This window comes from Trachinotus anak, unplaced genomic scaffold (assembly GCF_046630095.1).
Source record: "Trachinotus anak isolate AG129_WGS33_773 ecotype Australia unplaced genomic scaffold, CSIRO_AGI_Tana_v1 ptg000016l, whole genome shotgun sequence".
NCBI lineage: Eukaryota > Metazoa > Chordata > Actinopteri > Carangiformes > Carangidae > Trachinotus > Trachinotus anak.
Window position 1 is genome coordinate 22,864,842 of NW_027273867.1, and position 23,131 is coordinate 22,887,972.

Here is a 23,131-nt window from a genome sequence, read left to right on the forward strand (position 1 = left end):
GTTCATTTTAATATCATGTCATTACTGTGGTTGATTGTCTCATGATCAGTGATGTTTAATTTGTTTCACCTAAACGTGCCCAGAATTCAGGTAAAGAAGCTCTTAGACAGAAAGTCTTGTTACATGATTAATATTTTATTTAACAACATCATATCTGGTATGTACAATACAAACACAAGTGGAACAGAAACCGTTGGGGGGCATCACTGGTGTAGCACAGCAACAACACCATCCATCCCATTACAGAAACCATGGTTACAGCCCATCACCGGAAACTGAGCAGCAGTTCCATCAAAGTCCCAAAACATCATGTAAATACCTTTCAACTCAGGCTTATCTCAGTTTTTTGGCTGCCACTGCAAAGCAGGTGATGGCTGTGTGTCTATAATCACTCCTCTCTGCACTACATTCACATCTGCCATTTAATTAGAACGTCCAACGTCTACATGTGGAGTTCACACAGTATTTCATATTTCTTTAGTCTAAAAAAGTAACCTGTGCACCAAGAGAGCGAGGGAGCGACACATCTCACCTGCAGAAGCAAAAGGTGAAAAGCTTTCTCACTGACGTGCACAAACTGAATAACAGTCTATGTATGCATGGGGTGCAGAGAGGCACAAACAGTGGACACACAGTCAACACACAGACCCAAACACGGATCACAGCAGCCGTGAGTCTGTGACCCGGGTTTGATTCACACCGGTCAGGACATTTCTCCAGCGGCAGAGATTCAGCTGAAGAAGGTTCTGTTTTTAGTCTGCGAGTTATATCTGAATTCTTGGAGTTAAAGGTGAAGACGTCGGCTGCTTTCTAAAAATATGTAAACACGGTTTGGAATTTTACTTCCTGACTGTTGCTAGGTAACATCGCTCAGAAGTACCTGACTTTTAGATTGTTGGCGGCAGTCGCCATGGCAACGTCACTAAAATCAACAAATTCAGAACAACATGGCAGCCAAAAAACCTGATAATACTCCACAGCTCTGAGTGCAATCTGAATAGGCGAACAGATGAATAAAGAACACATGGCGGTGACTGAGCGATGAGGAAGACGTGAGATGAAGGACAGCAGTGTTGCTCTTTCACACACATAAAGCTAAATGTGCCAAGAGACTTTTTATTCACCGCAGTAGAGTCTGTCCCTCTCTTCTACACGATCAATGTGTGCTCCCCGAAAGAAAAAAATAAACCAAACACACAACGTATGACCGTGCAAGTCAACATATAAATAGTGCTCTTTTAAAAAATACATATTTACAAATGAACTTATACTCTCCTATTGCTGTACAGTGAGTGGAAGGTTTTGAGTCCGTACATGTGCATAAAGTAGCCGGTTAAGAGCAGAGTGCACCTGGGTCCTTATATTTCTTTCACATCCTTTCACCGACTCTGTGATGTGCTGCAGGTAGACAGATGTCTTTTACGCTGCACTCACATCAAACTATTTGCCTGAACTCTGGATTATTTCCTTCATTAGTTCAGTAACACACAATGAAAATTTGGGATTTTCTTTGATTGTTTTGACACGTTTGCTTGACACATTTCCAAATCTCTATTGAACAAAGTTGCAGCTGACTGAATTAGTTCAACTGGCAATCCCCACTATCTGAATGGGCACTTTTACCTACCAACAAATCACATCACTTTTTCCACATTGGTTTGAACCAAAGAAAAAACATGTTGTAGGAATCCCTCCCTCCAGCATTGGCCACCAAAATTCATCATCAAAAGCAACATTTAAGCTTCCTGTCAAATGTTTGAAGGACTTTTGACTCCATTTACAACACGATTCTCAATTTATTTTTTCAACTTTTTTCCTCTGAGATACGTTCATTTCACCTCAGGAGTCAGAGAAAAAGGACGGTGATGTGTACGAGGTATTTGAACTGTGATGTCACAAAAATGCAAACCCAAACTGTGCAAGCAGCGTAAACCAAGTCCGGGTAAAGATCAGTGTTGGTGCCATATTGAAGGAGCAGTGTGGGTGCAGCCACAGACAGAAGCTGGACCGGTACAGGAGAGGTCGAGTACAACACCGAACACTACCATGAGGAGCGTAGCACACGCCTCCTTCAGTGCAAACACAGTACATCACTATCAAATACAGCGATATACAACAAAGCCAGGACTCCGACCATAATCGACAAAATATTCATCTTAACAAGTCCTTCCACATCACATCAGGCTTACAGGCTAATACTTCTCAAAACAAGTGAACAATGTCAGCAAAAAGACATTTTCGTGTTTTCAGTCGTTTACACTTCAGTATAAATTACTTAAATGACTCGTCAAGATCAATATTTTTCTAGTCAAGCCTAAAGATCAATGATACATAAATAAATAAATATGTTCTTCAATGCAGCACGGGTGAAAATAGCCTTTTAAACTACAATAATTCACACAATCACGACAGAATATAGAAAATATACTTTGTGTCATACATTTATACACCACACATACTGTACAATGTTGGTAATACATAAATCTGTAAAGGTACAATGCTACACATGGCTGACTTTTCAGACAAAGCGTCACGACGTAGACAGCGTCTGGACCCGACAGATAAAGCCAGAAACACAATGGAAGCGGTCGGTTTTCCACAGCCACACAAACACAAAAACAATGATGTTTTTGAGACTATGAAGGAGGAAACCTTGCTAATTTTAGTAATGTAATGTAAATATGTATTTCCATGTTGGAATATATGGTTTACAGCACCATTACATTTTATAATTGAGGAACTACTATGGTGCATGGCAATCAGCAGGATAACTGACTATTTAAAGCTGACTATTTAGGCGGCTTTGCAATAATACAATTATGTTACTCACTGTAATGACGCGTCCAAAGTAACATTCAGTGTGTTTAGGCTTTAGGAGGCACACAACCGCTTTTTTTAGTGCTTGAACACATGGATCAAAAACAACAGGCCACTCTGAAACACATGCAACAACACATACATCAGAGAGCTGCTCCAAAATGTCATTATAGTCAAAATGATTAACTTTGACTTATCAGCAAATAGCTTTTCTGGTTCAAAAACAATTTCTCTGCTGAACTCTGGAGGAGGCGATAATCGATTTGACTTAGATAAAATAATACTTACACCAAGTTCTTTAATTAAAGGATTAAAAACCGACTGGTTACTTATTTGTAACCTCTGTTCTCTGAGTGATCCCTTAGTAAGCCATTCAAAGACCTACAGTTTTTGAAGCACAAGATAGCTAGCTAAGCCATCATCACCAAATGACTGACAAAAAAAAATGATGAAAGACTTTTCCTTCATTCATGACCACCCATAAGGTCAGATGATACATAGTTAATGACTAGCTAGCTAAACAGGTATAGGCTAATCTATAGCTAGGCTACATAACATAGCATTCAGTTGGTAGCAGGAATGCCAGGTTTCATTATATCAGCATCTTCTTCTCTAAGGTTTTGTCTTTTCACTGGGATTCAGCCCAAGAAAATAGACAGAAAAGCTAGCATTCTTAAGCTCCACCCACTGTAGTACTGCTCAGCCAATCAGAGTAGCCCTGCATCCAGAGCAGCTGCATCCAAATATTGTTTGCAGAGCTAAAACATGTTTTCTGCTCAAATAATTTCCACCCATAGAACCGAATTAATTGTCAATCCTTAATAAACACTACAATTTAATTTGAAAAGAAAGGTCAAGTATTCTGTAGTTTTAATAATTGTGGATGTGTCATTCTGGAGCAACACTCTGCTTTGATTTCACATATAAAACTCACAGTACATACATTAAGTAGTAAAAGCAGTCATTTCTGACTTTGTGGGGAAAAAAAATCAATTCAACAGATTAGTTACTTTAAGCAAACATGAACTATTCAAGACACTTGGTCCTCCACTAAAATGTTGTTTATCTGTTGTTTATAAAGCATTAGCACTTCCTCTCCAGTCACCTCTGCTCTTTATGAACTCCTACAGTGTTGATCCTGCAGATTCTACATTGATTGCACATTTGATACAGTTCTTACCTATTCTAATATCAGCTTGGCCAGATACAAGCCATCGCTCAGGTAAATACACTTTGAATTATCATTTATAAGTTAATTTGACTTAAAGCGCGACTGTGCCCGATGACCTCTACATCAGTGATTGTGGCTCTAATGCTCGCTTTGCTGCTCATCTAGTTAACAAAGTGCATCTAAGTAGAGAGGAACAATTGAGATTAACAGTGTTAGACTCTTCCTGCCACGTCATCTACATCTCTGAGCTGCAGTTCAAGTAATGTAGGTTCGACTCCACCGCTGCAGGCGAAGCTCACTGCAGACTCATTAAGCTTTTCATACCTCGAGATTAGTGTGGAAAGCATCATGACTCTAAATTTACTCTAGTTTATTATATATACTTCATAAAAAAATCTATTTCTATGGTAAATAAATACTCATAATTTTCTCCTCAACAAAAAATATACATTGCACGTTACCCTACTGGAATCTATGAATGTAAAACAATTCAGCCAACAGTAGCCGTGTTTCCATTGCTGTTTTGCACAAAATATTAATAACAAAATTGCGAATGGTCTGTGTTTCCACTGATTGATGTTATGTGAATAAAGCTGGGTTTTCTCCTCTCGTGATATCATTTAATTTCCAAACGTGGTGATGGATTATATCATCTGCTAATTGCTGGGATGACTGCATCCTTCACAACAGCCATTGTAGTTATTCAAAGGCAATGAGAGCATCTAGTGGATATAATGACAGAAAACCCTTATAACCCCTTATATCTGCCACATATCAGACTCATAATCTGTGATGTTCCTGGATTTCATGTGACTTAAATGTGGAAAAAGTGTTTCCATTTCACTTTTGCGAAATACTGCTTTTTCGAGTAATTGAAAAAAACACCTCAAATGAGCGAGCTCTTAATTCACAATTTCCAACTGTGCATTAAGCAGGTTCATGGAAACGCGGGTAGTGTTTTTATCCACAGGCCACAGTCATTAGCAAATCTAAAATTCATTACAGTCGCTGTCATGATTTATTGTTTTTTTAAACTAATTCTCTGTCAAAGAGGAAAATGTGTTTGTTTGGAATAAACAGTAAAACTCAGCAGCAACTTCCACTGAAAATCCAAGGATAAGCAGGACGACACCACAATGAGTGGTTATCACCAAGGCTGATCCAACTAAATAAAGTTAAATATGTGTGAATTACAGATTTAACCACCAAACTGGCTTTCAGAATTTATAAATGTAATGAACTAAGCATGGCCTGTGGCTGCTGCTAATTCCCCACAAAGAATTTAACAACCAGAAGAAACAGATCTGAGGTCACATCTGTTCTCCAGCAGTACTTTGGCATTGCTAAAAAGCTCTCCAGTTTGCCAGCTCATCATCGACAACTACAGGCAGAGCATGAATTTAAATTAAAATCATCCCTTCTTTGACCTGTGATTTGAGAACACTTCCTAAAACATGAAAAGATAGAACGTAGCCACATAGTACGAGATAAAACTACGGCTACAAAGTTATATTGCACTACAATACCCACTATAACAGCAGTGGAAACTTTAAGAAGACAAATACGTGAATTCAACAAATGTGCATCGTGGTTGTCCGTGTCACCTCACTCACACTACATGGACCAACTTAGAAGTTAATGGACTCGACACATCTGGAAACACCTGCACAAAGACTGCGTCATTGTCATCACACTTTGCCTCTAGTCTGGAACGAAGGACGTCACACCTGGACCTTTACCTCACACCTTTAGTAACAGTTTCCATGACCATGGCCGGTGTTGCCGTGTTGGAAAAGTGCGTCGTCCCGACTAGACACACAGCGGTCTTGAGAAAGACTCACCCTTTCTAATGAGTGTGGCTGAATTCCTAGGAATGTACCGTAGATTTAACCTGTGGTGTTGTACATTGACTGCTTCCCTTTCCCAGTTAATGACAGGAGGATTTAAAAGAAGGAATAAGAAGAAAAGTCCAAAGAGTGAAAGCAGAGAGCATGACTTTTTAAAGGTTGAAGCCTGTAAATTTATAATGCTGTCAGGAGATCTATTATCAAATGTTATACTGTAGTTTCTATTGTTCCAACAATTTACAGCAGTTTTGAAAGCTTCCTTCATTTATAACCTCCGTCACCCTTTAAAACTACATCCTACACACTCTCCTGTGCCACGTTTGATTTATCCTCCAGAGGTGTGGTTTCAGCTACAGGAGCTGGGGTCGCTGCTGGTGCTGCTGGTGCTGCTGGCGCCTCCACCAGTGGGACCTTCTCCTTCACTGGCGAAGCGGGAACCGTTGTGGTGGCGCTGGCACTGGCAGGAGGATCCTCGATGGATGAGGAGGTGGGAGGCGGGGCGCCACCGAAGCTGCGGGCGATCTCATCGAAGGTCTTGCCCTTCGTCTCCGGGACTTTAATGAAGGTGAAGATGAAAAAGATGATGAGGAAGGCCATGAAGATGAGGAAGACCCATGGCCCGCACAACTCCTGCAGAGGGAAGAGAAGGTGGTCAGGCTTTTGTAGATTATTGATTTTACATAATCAGAGTTCTCATGTTACAGCAATGATCTTTAAGAAGAATACAAGGCAGCTCAACAGGAAATAAATATATATCTTTCCAATAATTCCCAAGAAGTATTTGTTTTCAACAGAAAAAATAAATCAGTTTCAGACTCCATAATACTGCTGTCAACAACTTGTTAGACCTAGAAATACATGTATACCATGAAGTAGAATTCTACTTGATACTAATACTGTAGTTGATAATGCAGCCCTTTGTCGGCCCCTTCATCATTTTCCCTGTGTGAAGTTTGACCACTGCTTCTGCAAATCCGACAAAGCTGAAAATTAAACACTGATGTGTTTGTGTTTTCTTTATGTTTACCGTGATATCCTGCAGCTACAGGTTCTATATGATCAGTCGCCTGTGTCTGGATGACACAAGCTTCCAAAACATTCATTCAAATTCGTATTTACTCTGTGATGTGACTGAAAAGCTGCAGATTCAGTTGTGGAAAGTAACTAAATACATTTACTCAAGTGATGCAACAATTCTGTTAGTTGTACTTTCCATTTTCTGCTACTGTATACATCTACTCCATGTAATTGTAAATAATTACTGCATTACATTTATTTTATGAGCTATAGTTCGTTGCTACTTTTCAGATGAGATTTTACATGAAAAACAAATATTATAAGCTTTTCAAATACACTGATTCAAAACTAAAACAGTGGTTCAAAACCATGTTTTTTTTCTCTGTTCCTCCTCTGTTCATCCTGTGACTCCTTGAGCAGCTGTAACAATAAAATGCTGCTGAGGCATTGATGCATCAGTTGTGACAATAATGTAATATTGTCAGGTAGAGACAGAAATCAGTCAGAGACATTTTACTTTCACTTTTCATACTTTCTGTACTTTTTGCTGATTTTATCTTTGCACTTTTAATGAAGTAGAATTTTGAATGCAGGACTTTTACTTGTAATGGAGTATTTTTTACACTTTATAATTGGTACTTTAATGTTAGTAAAGGATCAGAAAACTTCTTCCATCAGTGTAAGAGACAAAAGAAAAGAGAAAGGAGACAGAAGGAAATAAAAACACAAGTAGAAAAACAATATGATATCATTTTAAGATTTTCTATAATAGAAAAAATTACAAAAAGTGACAGTAAAAGAAAGTAAAAAAAAAGCTACATAAACAGAAAACAAAGCAAAAAGGAGACGAGATAAGAATAGAAGTCCAAACTAAACCCAAACAAAGTCCTAACTGGTCCAAACCTGGACCACGGCCGCTCCCTTACCACTAGTTTGGGGAAGCTTATTCCAACCAGGAAGTTTGCCGTCCAATTGCAGCAGCCGGCCACAGCCATGGCCGCCGGCCGGGGCCCCTGGGAGAACAGCTCGGCCACGATGAACCATGGGATTGGACCAGGGCCCAGTTCAAACATAGCCACAAACAGCATGACAGCCATGATGGCCACGTAGCTCATAGCAGAAATGTTCTTCTGCTCAGACAGAGAGAGAGAGAGAAAGAGATAACGGACAGTAAGGGTTGAATGCTCACATCTTTTATGGGACAATAACAGCTGACTACCTTAGGTCATTCAAAACCACAACATGTCATTAAATCTGTATGTCTGTACTTTACATCTAACTCAATGAAGTAGTAGCAACTTGTGGCAAAAAGACATTACTGCAAAGTTGGGTTGGGGTGAACAGTATGGAAGACGATTAGTTTTGAGATCAATCTCAGAGTTCTGGGAAAAGGTCAAGTTGCACTAACCAATGTTTTATAGAAGTGCTGGGTCACATGACCCCACAGAGAATTATCACCTGTAGCGACAGACTTTTTTAGCTTCTTTCAGCTCATCGTTTTGTGTCAGCTCCAAATGAATCTGCTGGATGTGTTAACAGACAGCTGGTTGCTGACACATTCAACTTTATTTGTGCCCATTTAAAAAGATAATGACATCAGAACTTCATTATTTTTTCATATGATTTTAATTGTCAGAAATCCTACCCTGGTACATTTACTGTATGTTTCTGTGGTTACAGGCACCCACAGTGTTGCCACGGTTACAGATGCTTGATAAGGAAGTTTTAAGCTGAACACAGTTCTGGTGATCTACTATGTTTGTAGTGGAAGTTTGTGAATCATTTTATATGTATGAGTGGAAAGGTTTTAGGCAACCTAAACCGCTGAAGGTCACCAACAATAGGCCTTTCATCCAGTCTTGATTTTTAGGGCCAAAATTGGGCTTAAAATCAAGCTCCTTCTTTTGAGACCCCACTGAAAACAAGATGGCACAAGGGATTTATTTTGATCTAATAAATGTGCTGCATCACCATGTTACTGGTAGTAATAACTGCGATCCTGCACAAACTGTCCCAGTATGCTAATTGTATTATATATATATAATAATTTATAATTTGCCATTCATAACTAGCTAAAACAAAATCATATTACAGAATAGATGGTATTTGTTTATATAGTATGTGCATGTAGTTGTCTGGGTTCAGTGGTTCTAACCATAAGGCTGGCACCGCAGTCGCTCCCTCCTCAACCCTGTGACAGTGCCGGACTCACCAGTAGGAGAGAGATGGTCATGATCAGAGCGCTGACTGCCATGCCCCCCAACCCCAGGAGGTGCAGCGTCCTTCGTCCTGCCTTCTCCACCAGGAAGAGCTGGAGCACGGACAGAGACAGGACAGAGTGATGTGCTGCAGAACGCACACAAACACACAAGAACAAATGTGAACAGTGACGGAGCACTCACAGAAACAACGGTGAAGATGGTGTTGACAATGCCGGCTCCGATGGTGGCGTAGATGGGCTGCTTCACACCAGCGGAGTCAAAGATCCCTGTGGAGTAGTAGAACACCTGGGGGATAAGGAGAGGATGGAAGAGAAGGAAATGAGGGATCAGTTATTACATATCTTGCACCACAAGGCATGAACTGTGTGTACCAGCGTGTGTGTGTGTGTGTGTGTGTGTGTGAGCATGCGGCCTGTTGCTGACTCACAGCGTTGATCCCTGACAGCTGTTGGGAGAGCTGCAGCATGACGGCGATAAGGAGGGGCTGTCGGTACGCCGCCGAGCGGAAGAGCTCGGGGATGGTCACCTTCTTCTCCATGGCCATCTTAGCGCTCTCTTCCTTCATCTCCTGCAGGTCTTTGCTCACGTCCTCGCTGCCGCGCAGACGCACCAGCGCTGTCAGCACAAACATCACAGTTTTAATAGGTCTGTTTTAAAGCCTCACAGAAACTGCGAGCGCGCCTTTGTGTTATAAAACAAGAGAGACAACAGCCCATAAATCTCAGTTGATGTGACACTGTTCTGATAATCCAGCTGAAGCTTTAGCTGCGGCGCCTGAGCCTGGTATTTGTTTGTGTTTGTGTCAGACGAGAGGTGTGAAGGAGAAGTGGGTCAGTGCCTCGGAGTCGACCCTGACAGACTCTGTGTTGAATAGATGCCAAAACCTTCTGTTTGCTCAAGAACTCTTCTCTCTGGGCTAAAGCATCGCCCTGGCTCATCTGATCTCACCCCTCTGGATCTGTACCTACTGTTGCTCCCTCTCACTTTGTCACTGATCTGTCTCCCTCTCTCTATCATACTGCAGCATCCGCCCTCCTCTGCCTCTGTCACCTTCATCCTCTCCTGAGTAATATCACCAGAATTAGCAGCATTATGTGAGGAGCAGTAGTAGCAGTCACAGTAGTAACAGCAGTAACAGTAAAAGTACCTCAGCAGCTTTTGCAGTAGCAGCAGTGGAAGAACTGGCTCTAGTATTATTACTTGTAGCGGTAAAAGAAGTAGTAGGGTTAGTAGTTGCAGTAAAGTGGCAGCAGCAGTAGTAGAGGTTGTAATAGTGTAGTCATGGCTGCACTAGTTCAATTCAATTCAATTCAAAAAACTTTATTTGTCTCTAGGGGGATAAACTGTACACATTATGGAAGACGATGACATGAAGTACATGAACAGTGCAAAATGAAACCTGTGATATAATGAGAATGACAATAACACAGGAGAATGACTTTACAGTGCAATAAATGACTGTGCACATAAATAAGTAGCTCTATTAGTCCAGTGCAATAAAACACTATGTTACATGTCTACAGTATATAGGTATATTAGGTATATTAGGTATATTAGGGATGTAAGCATGGACAGATAGCAGCAGGGTCAATGTGGGAGTCACTGTATGAGTGTGTGTGCAACACAGGTATTTAGTGCATATAAACAGTGGTAATGTAGTAGTAGTAGTAGTGGTGGTATTAGCTGCAGTACAAGCTGTTTGTAGTAATTCCTTGTAAAGTGTTGATAGTTGCAGTAGTAAAGCAGCAGGTGAAGCAGCAGTAGTGTTAGTAGTAGTTGAAGTAGTAGTGGTACTTTTGACTGTAGTAATGTTTGTAGTGGTAGTAGTAGTGGTGTCTGTAACAGTCATACAGTAGTAGTAGTACTGGCAGGAGATAGAAACAGTAGCAGCAGTAGTGTTGCTGTAGAAGTAGTCGCAGTAGCAGCTGTAGAATTGTAATAACAGCAGTAGAATCAGTAGAATCTGATACTGATATTACTGATACTGATATTGTAGCAGTACCTTTGCGAGCCTGCTCCTCCTTTTTGAGGTTGATGAGCAGGAAACGGGGGCTCTCGGGACAGAAGGGCAGCAGGATGCACTGCAGCACAGCGGGGGCCACCGTGAGGGCCAGCAGCAGGGGCCACAGCTTATCAGAGCCCAGCAGAGCCTCAAGGCCAAAGATCTAAACAACAATCAACAATACAATAATCAGCTCTGTTAAAAACGTATCAGAATACTGTTAATACTGGAAGCTTCACACTGACCTGAGCGATCAGGATGCCCACCACCACACCGAGCTGGTGCAGGGTGCCGAAAGCTCCTCTGAGGGGAGTGGGTGACACCTCGCCAATGTACATGGGAGTCAGGCCGGTGAAGAGACCGCAGAACAGGCCGATGACCAGACGACCGGCGATCACCATCTCATAGGAGGAGCAGATGGTGGAGAAGCCCATGAGGAGGCCACCGATCACAGCCAGAGAGTTCACCAGGAACATGGAGCGACGCCTGGGGAGGAGGAGGAGGAGGGGGGACAGAGAGAGGACAGAGATGGTTGTGTGGATTTTTGTTTTCTTAACACAACAAAACCAAAACCACAATGGCAAGAGACAAGAGGTGTGGTAAAGAGGTCTGTGAAAGATCTAAAGGTCGATTCACATCTGCAGAATTCTTTGAATGATCCAACAAGAGCCATCTATGAAGAAGAAGCTTTTCTGGAAAAATAATATTGGTTGAAAATTTGATAACATTGATTATTGATTGATTTTACAGGTTTCATTCTTCTTTAACTCTATCTAATCTTACACCTTTTCAGTCTTAATATACTTAAGTAGATTAGCATCAGTGCCGCAGAAGGAAGAAAGGGGGTTGGTGATGAAAGTGATTAACTAAGAAATTAGTCTGTGTGTGAATGTTTACAGTGCAAACATATGTTTATGTGTGATTGCATGTGATTGTGTGTCCATGAAATGTATTTCATCTTAACTGTAGTTTTGTCTGTTATTATTAGTGAGGCTTCATCTATTTAAAGGAATACGTCAACATTTTTTTCCAAGTTTGATGAAAACACAAAAACCAATCTCACATCTTTGTGTTGAGGGCAGAGCTAAAGCCACGAGGAAGTTAGCTTAGCTTAGCATAAAAACTGAAAGCACAGGGAAACAACTAGCCAAAGTTAAAAAGTGTGTCTACCATCACTGCTATAGCTAAATAATTAATAAAATATATGTTGGTTGGTTAATCTGACATCAACAGAAATGTATTTTTTTAAATCTAAATTCTTTGAAAGTTTCTGTCTGTGGGGAAAAAAGCCAAATGTATTTCTGCAGTGTAACCCAAATATCTTTCGCTGTGAAACAATTTATGGCAGCAGACTAAACAACAACAACATCAGTCTCTGTGGGCTGAGATGAAGGGTAAAACTCAGAGTGGAATGAAGGAACAACTCCGGGGAACATTAGAGCCGAGCGGTGGGCTGAAGATAGACACGCTTCATAAACTCCATTAAGAGTAATGGCTTGTGACGGCTCAGCTGAACCACAGGAAACAGACAGAGGCATTAGAGGGAAAAAAAGACTCAAAGTAAAGATTAAGGCTGCTCTACTGATGTTGATTAAGTTTGGATAAACTCTTATGTGAAATCTGAGAATTAAGAAACGCGCCATAACATCATAATAACCAAGTTTGCAAGTCAGCTGATAATATCCAGAAAATGTCACTTCCTACCTGCCAAAGCGGTCCGCCATGACACCCACACTGAAGGAGCCCACCATACCGCCCACACTAAAGATGGCGACAGCCACGCTCCAGACGATGGTGCAAACCCCCGGGCTGATGGACTCACCGTAACGCTCCACCCAGGTGTTGTTGAAGAAGGAGCGCAGTTTCTGAAAGCAGGGACAGATGGAGGGATAGATGATGAGAAGAGTGGAGGCAAGAACTCAAATCTTTACTGTATTTAAATAAATGTATGAAAATATTGGAATATTTTCAGTAGTTAAGATTTAGCTGAGAAATTTGAACCCCCCACATGTTTAATTTAAATATGTATACAGTGTCTATTATTCTTTATATATATATTTTTTTATATTTTGAAGATGGGCGGTTACATTATTATTATCATTATTATAATCTTGATTATATTCTGTAAATGTGAAATAGAGCACTGCAACATAACAATTTCCTGTGAGGGATTAATAAAGTATTTCTGATTCTGATTCTAAGTACAGAGCTGGAGCCAGAAGCTAATTCACTTAGCTTAGCTGAAAGACTAGAAGAGGCAGGAAACAGCAAGTCTGGCTCTGTCCTTAGCTTGTTATGACATGTGACTCCCCTAGAAATGCTCATTTTAATTTTCCGACTTCTGTTTGTGAACAGGTTAAACAAACAGCTTTAGGGGTGTTGTACACGAGCTGTTTCCCCCTGTTTCCAGTCTGTTTGCTAACATAATCTAACCCCAGATAGAAGGCACTGGATTTCCCAAAATGAATCTAGTATCTGGTATCCAGTATTCCAACGATTGCTCAACTGCATTTTTGTGTTCCTGTTGTCAGTGATTTTGATACCAAGTGCAACAAGTAAGCAAGTTGTGGTCTTTTTTCTTTCTTAACCAAGCCAAGGGAGGTGTGAAAAGCTCCACCTGCTTTGCAGCTACATTGGTACCAAAATAACTCAGTTTAAACCTGCACGGGGTTCAGATTGTTGTGATTAAATCCACTCATCTAAATTTAAAAACAATCTTACAGTAGAGATGACCCTCCTATCTGAACTGATTGAGACACTGTGGACAGCCCAGATCAAATCCTGGTGTAAAGTGTGGTTGCTTCTGTGCAAACTGTCATTTAAGGATCAAGAGATGAGAGACAAACTGAAACCGTCAGTTCTCTGTCCAGACAAAGCTGACTCACCTACAGCAGCTCTCCCCTCTCATGGGTTTGTTTCAGACTGTTTGTTTTCTGTTAGATCTTTGGCACCACACACACACACACACACACACACACACACGCTGATGTCACCAACCTGCTCGGGAGCATTGATGACTCCTGTGTTGTAACCAAACTGCAGAGAGCCGATGACGGCGGTGCCCATGGAGAACAGGAGATAACCTGTGACCTGCTTTTCCTGGAGCGATGCAGAGAAGAAGGGACATGAGGAAGAGGGGAGGAAGATGGAGAGCAGAGGAAGCAAACAGAAAATGGAGATGAATGTGGAGAGGTAAGGACGGGTGGGGTTGAGGAGATAAAGCGAGAAAGACAAAATAAATATAAAATCTGAGCTCATAGAGGGATTTTAAATCATTGCCGGCGGCAGAGAGATGCAATAAAACTGCGATGCTGGAGGTAGACAGGTCAGTGATGCAGTGACACACACACACACACACACACACACACACACAATATCAGGTGTCACACAGTGAACTCATGCTCAGACGACACATAAATACACCCCACATGACTACTGATGCTGTTACCTGCTACTGTTACACCTCTCAATCATATTCATGTCATGCATTTGAATATCTCTATTAGTGACAGTGAAGTATAAAACTAAATATCATGAGACACATTTCTGGAAGCCTGGCACACTGCAGCCTCAGGTACAGCAGAGCAGCATCTCCGTGATCAACTGTTTTCTTTCCAGAACATAATCAACTAAATGCAGATCAAATTCAATCCTGAAGCGTCCACCTGCTCCTGCCACGGAGCCGGGCCCCATAATGCCGACCATTCATCTCTGTAATGAAATCAGGGCTGGAGCCGTCACTGTCGTCATGACGATCAGATGTTATGACGCCAATCCCCTCATCAAGCCTCCATAGGATGAATTATGATGAATAAATAGGAAATATTAATGAGATTGTGGCATTTTATAATTTATAATTTTGACTGTTTTGTCCTGTGATGTCACAAACTTCACAAGCCCAAACTATTCTCACCGAGAGACCGTGATTAAAATCATGTTTCTTTTAATACAGTTTTATATTATCCCATTTTTAATTATTCTGCCACTAATTTGTCCACTTTTCTTCCATGTCATCTTAGTATAGATTAAAAACTGGAGGTAGAGTCTTCTAACTGCAACACTAATAGAACAATTAAACACCAAAAGTTGGTTCACACCCTCATCACGGGGAGTCAGTCTCCCCCTGACTGAACCAGATCCAGCAGGCGCCAGACATTAATCTAACGTTAGAACGACACTGGACTCTTTAACATCAGACAGATGTTAAATTTTGGTTGGAAATGAAAATCAGGTTGACATCAAAACCTAATATTACCTAATTAACATTGTGATGTTTAGCAGACGGATTTTGCTCAAGACTAGAAGTCAGTATTTTATATGTGAAGATGGTGTTGGCACGAGACACTTGGAAGACTTAAATCTACAAAATATCAAAGTCAGCTGTTGTCGGTTGCCAGCTACGTGCCTGCAGGACGGCTTATGACACTTTTTTATGGTAGAATTAATATATAGACTTGTGCATCCTTAGCTTCTTGTTTACAAAAGCAGACTGATCCTGGTCTTTAAACCAGGATCTAATGCTTTTTAAATCTATTTAGAATTAAAGAAGAGAGGTTCAGCTTTTATAAAAACTAAGCTATCAGAGGTTTTATTCGATAAAAGATGGTAAAATCTGATCATGTTCCATTCCTTCATTTTCTAACCTGTTTATCCCATTCAGGGTTGTGGGAGCTGCAATGGGCAGGACATAGAATTCACTCTGGACAAATCACCAGGCTATCAGAGGGAATCATGGGAGATTACTAGACAGAAATTAGTCAGTAAACGCTGAAGTTTACTAATCGCCTTTTAATTGATCCCACATAAGAGATTCAGGTCATGCTGGGTCACAGCAGTAGAAACTAGGCCACTGTGTCTTTGTTTCTGCTGATCTTTGTGTTTCAGCTCACATTCAGTGATAAAGAGACTCGGTGCTGACGACGCACAGTGTGCTGCTGTTATCTGAGACGGTACAGAGACCTGGCTGGGCTCAGGTGATCCACTGCCCTTGGCACAACAATAACAACAGAGCGAGGTCAGACAATATTAGCATAGACTGCACTTCTCAGCCAGATCGAGGGGGCGCTGGCTACACAGGACCAATCAGAGAAGGAGAGAGAAACATGGTCAGGAAATCATATAAAGGTCAAAGAGGATTATTTACAAGAGTGGTCTCCTGAGACGCAGCAGAGGATCTCTTTTGGTTCGTACTTGAAGCTGATGGTCAGAGCTTCCAAAGACATGGACATTAGGTCAACTGGTGACTCTAGATTGGCCATAGGTGTGAATGTGAATGGTTGTTTGTCTACGTGTCAGCCCTGTGATAGACCCCGCCCTCGCCAAATGTCAGCTGAGAATGGGTCCATGCCCCCAGTGACCCTGTACAGATAAGCAGTATAGATAGTGGATGAGTAGAAGAATACACAGTTTTTGTCATCACTGAGTATCACAAAATACTTCAGAAAATTGGCTGTAATATCTTTTAAAATGGATTATGATTCAGGTTTCTATTTATCTATTCATCCTTTCTTTCTTTCTTTATGCACCTGTTTATATGTTAATGTTGTCCTAATGCTGTACATGTTTTTGCTCAGATTATTACATATTACAAGAAATCAGACTGACTTGTGGTTTATGCATCGACATACTGTAAACTTGTGAAAAATCAGTTCTTATGAAGGGAAACTGGAGATAATCTGCACATTAAATATTGAAAGCTCACAAAAATTCAATGTGGTGATGTTTCAACCTGCTTGCATTTAGTCCTGCATCTGCACAGAGCAGTTTCCACCTGCTTTCACTACAAAAATCCTTTCTTTGAATACTTTGAGTATCATTGACTTGTTCAGTAAAACCTCGTTAAACCAGTTTGTTTTCCACCCTTTCCAGCTTTCAAGGTTAATGAAATCTGCTCTTTTCAGGGTTTTGCTCCTCCCTTTATTTGCATACATTCCCTGAGGATTTAGGTGACATTTAAGAGCAGTCAATAATCTGATGGACCCACAGAGATTGAGAGCCACTGCCTCTCTTTGGGTGTGTCTGCAAACATTCGGGCAGGGATTTGATTGATCTTGTTGTGTTTGTCACTGTTTAAAATGGAAAGCACCTTTGTTTTAAACAGCTTCACCATCTAATTCCATCTATTTAAAGTAAGTATCTTCTAACATCCTGTGACCAAATGCTCACGGCATGCATCTGTTGGATCCTCTAAATGTGACAGATGTTGAATAATGAGCTACAAGTGGATTTATTTCCCTCTATGATGGATACAGCTGTGTTATTTATTAATGTAATATTCAATGCTTTTTAGACATAAAAGTAACATTGCTGTTATACAGGTAGTGTCTCTTAGAGAATATGGAACCAGTTCAGCCCTGATGCACTGTGCCACTGCAATATAATGAAACTATAAAGAATATTATCAGTGTTTCCGGGTTCCCACTCTTTACTAGCGATCATATCCCAGGACAGTTTCAATAATGACAGAGCTCTAAGTCCGATTTAAAATAAGTGCAGACTATACTTGGCTATAGTCATCTATGAAATCAGCTCTTACATGCTTGGTTAATTATTAAATTGGTTGCAAGAACTTTGTTATACTTTAATAAAATCTATCACGATGAAAATAAAATGTATCATTATCATCATTATTAACACACAGCCTTACACTTCTTTCTTATGAATCATATTAACCATTGCTGCCTGAACACCAACAACTTAATAGCAGCCTGTAATTTTCCCTAATGACGAACTTAAACTGAACTTTACAGCTAAATATAGATTCAAAGTTGAATGAGCTGAGATTATTTACTGAGGCTAAAGTTTATCACACTTCAGCCGCTTGACTTGTAACAGGAAGTGACAAATTATCTATAACAAATATCTAGATATATATATATAGATCGATAGACAAATATACTTTATTCATCCCCTAGGAGAAATTCAATTGTCCAATAGTTCTTGATAGGTTAACTAATTAATCACACCCACTACAGCAGGTAAACACCTGAAGTCATTTCTGGTCTGATTTGAAATGACGCTAACAAAGATGCTAGCAGAGTACCAGGAGCTGTTAGCCGGGGTTTGACTAACACACAGTTGGACACCGATTCATTGTCTTGACCCTTGATTCCTATTTATTATTCTCTAGTTCTCAGCAATGAACCAACACATATTTTAAATCGTTGCTCCACCAGAGCTGAATCACAAACCTTAAACCTTTAGCTACAGGGAAAACAAGCTAGCAAGCAACTGAACCGAACACGCTAACCCGTTATTCAACCGTTAAATACAAGTTGGGAGGAATACGTTAATCTATAAACCTAATAAAAACGACCACAGTTAACATTCAACTGTGACTTACATGTATTTAAGGGTTAATATAACCGACATTCTTCAGTTTTTCGGCCGCTTCAGTTGTAAATGATCCAACCTGGGCAGGTGATGTGACCTCGGGGTGCGTTCAAGGCATCACCGAACATTTGAACCTCGACATGCTCCTGAACATCTCATCAGACTGAGTGTAAAACAGGCTGCTTCATTTCAAGTTTATTCCAGAAATATATATTACATGTTCACAAAGTTGGGGGTTTGACAAAAAAAAGAATCAATGCAGATGATGTGGTTTATCCTCATTTTTAATCTTGAGCATGGCTCCAAAGATTAAAGATGTTAGATCCTAAACAATTTCCATAACACAACATAATAACATCTTTATCTTAATCTTGATCTTAGGCTTTCCACCAGTACCACAGGAGCCACTATAGAACTGCATTCACAGACAGACTAGTACTCCTCATAATAACTAAACTTTATGTGTAAAATCTGTGGATTTCCTGTGAAACTGCTGCTGATGAATTCAGTCAAAATCAATGTTAAACAATTAGCTGCTTTTACGGGATAATGTTTTGTCATTCTGATAAGAAAATGATGGTTCAGTGATTAAGTGTGACCAGTTTTACAACATTAAAGTGGTGGTTTTGGACATGCAATGAGTTTCTATTGGCAACATTTCAGTATTTGGGACTGAAGTCATTTCAATATGAAGAAACTGATCCTTCATCATCTGTCTGAAATCATCACCATCACTGAAGTTAATTAACTGCGACAGAAAGACGAGAGCCCCGAGCACGACATCAGACTGAAGTGAAGCTCGGTGTGATGTCTCATGGTGCTGCAGCTTCCCCCTCATGACTGACACACACACACACACACACACACACACACACTTCCTGCTACATTCACCTTCCTCTTTCTCACCGTCTCCCTCATCGACTGTGTCCGTCTCAGTTTTTTTTTGTCAAGTCACAGTGACTCAGTACAAATCATCGGTCACATGACCCCCCTCCCAAAAAAAAAATCAATAACAAGACTCTGCCCTTTTAGTTACACTTTAACATTTAGGATTTGAAATCTGAAAAGAAAAACATTTATCACACAGGTTAATGTTTGTTGTCTTATGGATGTTGGATATTTGGATAATCTGACTCCTCCGATTGGATTTCATTTTATTCTCATTGCTTCAAACATAACAAAGATTTTATGTCACATTTTGTTTACAGACAAAGAAACATGATAAAAATGTTTCAAAGGCCATAATATACAATAATATACAACCTCCTAAAGAAACCCTCTGAATAAGAAGCAAACTCGTGTGTTAGGAGCCTATTGCAATATGCACATTTGCTGAACAGATGCTTTGTTACTATGGCAACTGGTGTCATGATGCCAGAATGCACCTTCACAAAACAAACCCGACCTGTTTTAAAGCTCAGATTCCACAAAACAAATTGACTGATTAAGTTTGTAAGATTGTTTTTGCTGTTTGAAAACAGTCACACGCCTACAGGTTTGTAGGTTTCAGGTAAAACGACTGTGTGTATCAATCAGACGACGGCTGTGACGCATCTCACCGCTCTCCTCCAACTCCATGACTACGTCTTCTTCCTTCTTCCCTCATTCTACAAGAAAATATTTACTTTTGTTCGCCTGAAGCTTGCAGCCTCTCTCCATCCATCTGAGTGCGTCCACATCGCTCTATTGCCCCCCCCACTTTCCTTCATCTCCATGGCAACAGCCTGGAGGTGACAGTTTTATTGACACAGGCTGAAAGTAACCACAGCACTCATGCACACACACGCACACAGCAGGGTTTCATTAACTTCAGCGGCTCTCCTGCTCATATATTGCAACAACACGGCATATGCGTGTGGACACACACACACACACACACACACACACACACACACACACACACACACACACACAACTATACATCTGACCTACATCTGCACTAAGCCAACCACTTCTCTTTAACGTGCCAATCAACTCAGCTTGCGAGTGCAGTTATAGGAAGAAGGGTAAATATATTGATCTGTTTTGGTGATAAATTCAATAACATTAGCGGCTGGATATTGATAAGCTGGTCAATATCGGGCGTCCTTCAGGACGTCCTTCAGGGACACTACTGTACACGCCCAAATGCTATTCATCACAGAATTTGACCTTCGGTTGGCACAGAGCAGTTTTACCCAAAATGCAGTGTGTCTTTTTTTTTACGATGGTGCACACCTTTTTCCTGATTGTTAACAGACTTCACTGGGGAAGTCAGCTGAACAGTAAAAACACCATCAGCTGTTTTTTTCAAAGATCTTTGGGTCAAATAAGACGATAAGTAAAGCTTATCTATTAAAAACTTGTTTAACTGATTTTCTCAGGAAAGTAAATTTTTGTCCTCATTTTTTTGTGTCAAATGAAGCTAAAACTATCAAATCTTCATGGTTCTAAATTTATACATAGCAGGAAATGTGTTTGGAAACTTAAAGCTCCAATATGTTTCACTTTCATGTGTTTTATTTGAAGTGTAGATCTCCATATCTGTGTTTTTAAGAACCAAAAACCATCTCAGTGTAGTTTTACGTCTCCTCTCTCAGGCTTCTCTCTGGAGCTCTAGTAACAACAGGTCAGTCAGCCAATCAGAGGAGAGGGTCTGAGCCTCTCTTCTGATTGGTGAGTGATCTGATAAAAATATAGCAGATTTCAGGTAAATACTTTCAGGTTCAGGTGGGCGGGGCTTGGGGCATAATGTCAGAGAAGTCCTGACAGTTCGTTTTAAAGCTCATTTAAAAAAAAAAAAAAAAAACAGATGGAAATCTCACTTTATACAATTTCTGACCTTTTTTTTATGATGGTTGTTGCTTATCTAGTAAAAACATTTGATCTCAGCATAACACTATCAATACCAAGTCTGTGATAATGGATCCCAGGTGTTTACATTTATTCTGGAAAAACTGACCATACTTTACTCCTCTGTTGTGCCCGCTCTGCTCCACCTGCTTCATCTACTTCTTCCACAGTTAATGATTTCCCTCATTTCCTACAGGTCCATTAGGCAAACCCCAGCGGACGGATGTGAACATGTGGCAGCGAACTAAAAGCAAAGACGAGCATGATCCTTCAGGAGCACAAACGTCTTAGAGCTTCTTTATTTTCTGTTTCCTGCTGCAGCTGCAGAAACTGGAAACAGCCTAAACAAAGATTCAAGTTTTCTGTGTTTACGTTGCATCGCTGACAGACTCCATGTCGCCCTTCAACATGTCTGAATGCAGCATTACTTCATCTGTGTTAGGAGAGACCCGATTTTTTTAAAACTTCCACCATTAAATTCTTAACCTTGATCCTCATGTTAAGACAAACATAACCGTCATTATAAACCCTGCTCATGAATCCAAAACCAGCCTGCTGGAGAAGTGAGGAGTGAAAATGCTTTTGTTTCTTGTTCTGAGGACATTTGGTTCTCATACATATACAGAGGAAACATGAGTCACACAAAGGCTGCATGTTCCTTCCCTCTCTCTCCCAGATCTACACACAACTCAAATCTCAAACATACACAGCACATGATGTTTCTCTGGCACACACTTAACACACATCTGCAGTGCTCATGGGTGACTCAGAGTTATTATAGCGTCCGTGCAAGCTCAGGCCGCCCACACTGCTCTGCTCAGACACTCACCACACACGCATTACTCAGAAATTACAACTCAAGCCATCTCTTGTGAAGATGGTCTGGAGCTACATCAACGACTCGACTGTCTCTTCTCCATCTCCTCATCGAAATAACAGGAAATGTGGGTCACAGCAGAAACTGTGAGCTAAGAAAAACACTCACCTGCCCCTCCATCTTCTGAAATCAAGCTGGATGATCACCGGGCAGATTTTACTCCAGACCAGAGCCGCAGAGAGGAGATAATATCTTCAGGTGGTGGTGAACAGCTTCGCAGGCCCCGCCCGCCGGCGCTCAGAGCTGCATGGAAAGGAACAGACCTCAGTAGGCGCTGTCCGTGGTACCAGCCGGCTCTGCCAGGCAGGGCACGGCCGCCCCCCCTCTCTGCTCCCCCAGCACAAAACCAATCACCAATAATCAATGGCATGCATTTTATAGTCTAGCTTACATTCGAAGCGATAAAGTAAATTCAATAAGTAGATGTTTTTTGTCGGTTAACCTCTTAATGTCAGTAATGTCGGTCAAACCGGAGCAGGCAGTAGATTTTTCCCGCCCCAGCGTGCCCCCCCCCAAAAAAAGATCCCAAATCCGTGCAGCACAGCCCGGACACCAGACGGACACTGACCTGTCGAGGGTCCGGGACAGAGAGCCTCGGTGTTTGCAGCACTGCCTCCTCCCTTCCTCACACACCAGCTGCGAGCACAGCCGCACGTAACCGCACGCAATTGTTTTTATTTTTTTTCCGTCTGCTCCATCAACCTATGGAAAACTGGAATGCTGGGATGCCGTGACGTGGCCACGCCCCTTCGCTTGTACGTGACTCCGGCGCATCATCACCGCGTCCCGTGCGGCGAGGCGGCGTCCATGTCCTGTTATGGTTGCAGCCGGTATTCGGTTAGTTGGTCGGATCAGTTGACGAAAGCGTGGGCGCATGCGCGGAGGGAGGGTTCCTGAGGGTCGTGAGGGGATGACTGTGCCCTTCTCCTCCCCCCCCCCCCCCCCCCCCCCCTCTCTCTCTCTCTGGTGCCCTCCTCAGCTTCCCATGATGCCACTCGCTGGCGACCTTGACAG

At 41.2% G+C, this 23,131-nt stretch overlaps 1 protein-coding gene across 2 annotated transcripts; it reads right to left on the reverse strand.

Moving 5' to 3' along the window:
- Nucleotides 1-114: 114 nt before the first annotated feature.
- On the reverse strand, nt 115-22,641 carry LOC139633609 (solute carrier family 2, facilitated glucose transporter member 1-like). 2 transcript variants are annotated; one of them, XM_071499376.1, is made up of 11 exons: nt 22,560-22,641; nt 22,226-22,360; nt 14,074-14,175; nt 12,781-12,941; nt 11,322-11,562; nt 11,077-11,239; nt 9,502-9,689; nt 9,255-9,359; nt 9,065-9,163; nt 7,779-7,982; nt 115-6,465 (listed from the first exon to the last, which is right to left on the reverse strand). In XM_071499376.1, the coding sequence occupies exons 2-11, from the start codon at nt 22,235-22,237 to the stop codon at nt 6,133-6,135; spliced, it is 1,608 nt and encodes a 535-aa protein (XP_071355477.1). In that variant the 5' UTR covers nt 22,238-22,360; nt 22,560-22,641; the 3' UTR covers nt 115-6,132. The 2 variants fall into 2 exon arrangements, with proteins under 2 accessions (XP_071355477.1, XP_071355478.1); XM_071499377.1 differs by lacking the exons at nt 22,226-22,360; nt 22,560-22,641 and adding an exon at nt 18,419-20,830.
- Between the last annotated feature and the right edge of the window lie 490 nt (nt 22,642-23,131).

What these genes read in the sequence shown, in the direction of transcription:
- LOC139633609 (XM_071499376.1), bottom strand. An exon ending in AGCTGTCAGGGATCAACGCT is followed by an intron (nt 9,360 to 9,501) that starts GTGAGTCAGCAA and finishes CTTATCCCCCAG; the next exon opens with GTGTTCTACTACTCCACAGG. An exon ending in CCATCTTCACCGTTGTTTCT is followed by an intron (nt 9,164 to 9,254) that starts GTGAGTGCTCCG and finishes TCCGTGCTCCAG; the next exon opens with CTCTTCCTGGTGGAGAAGGC.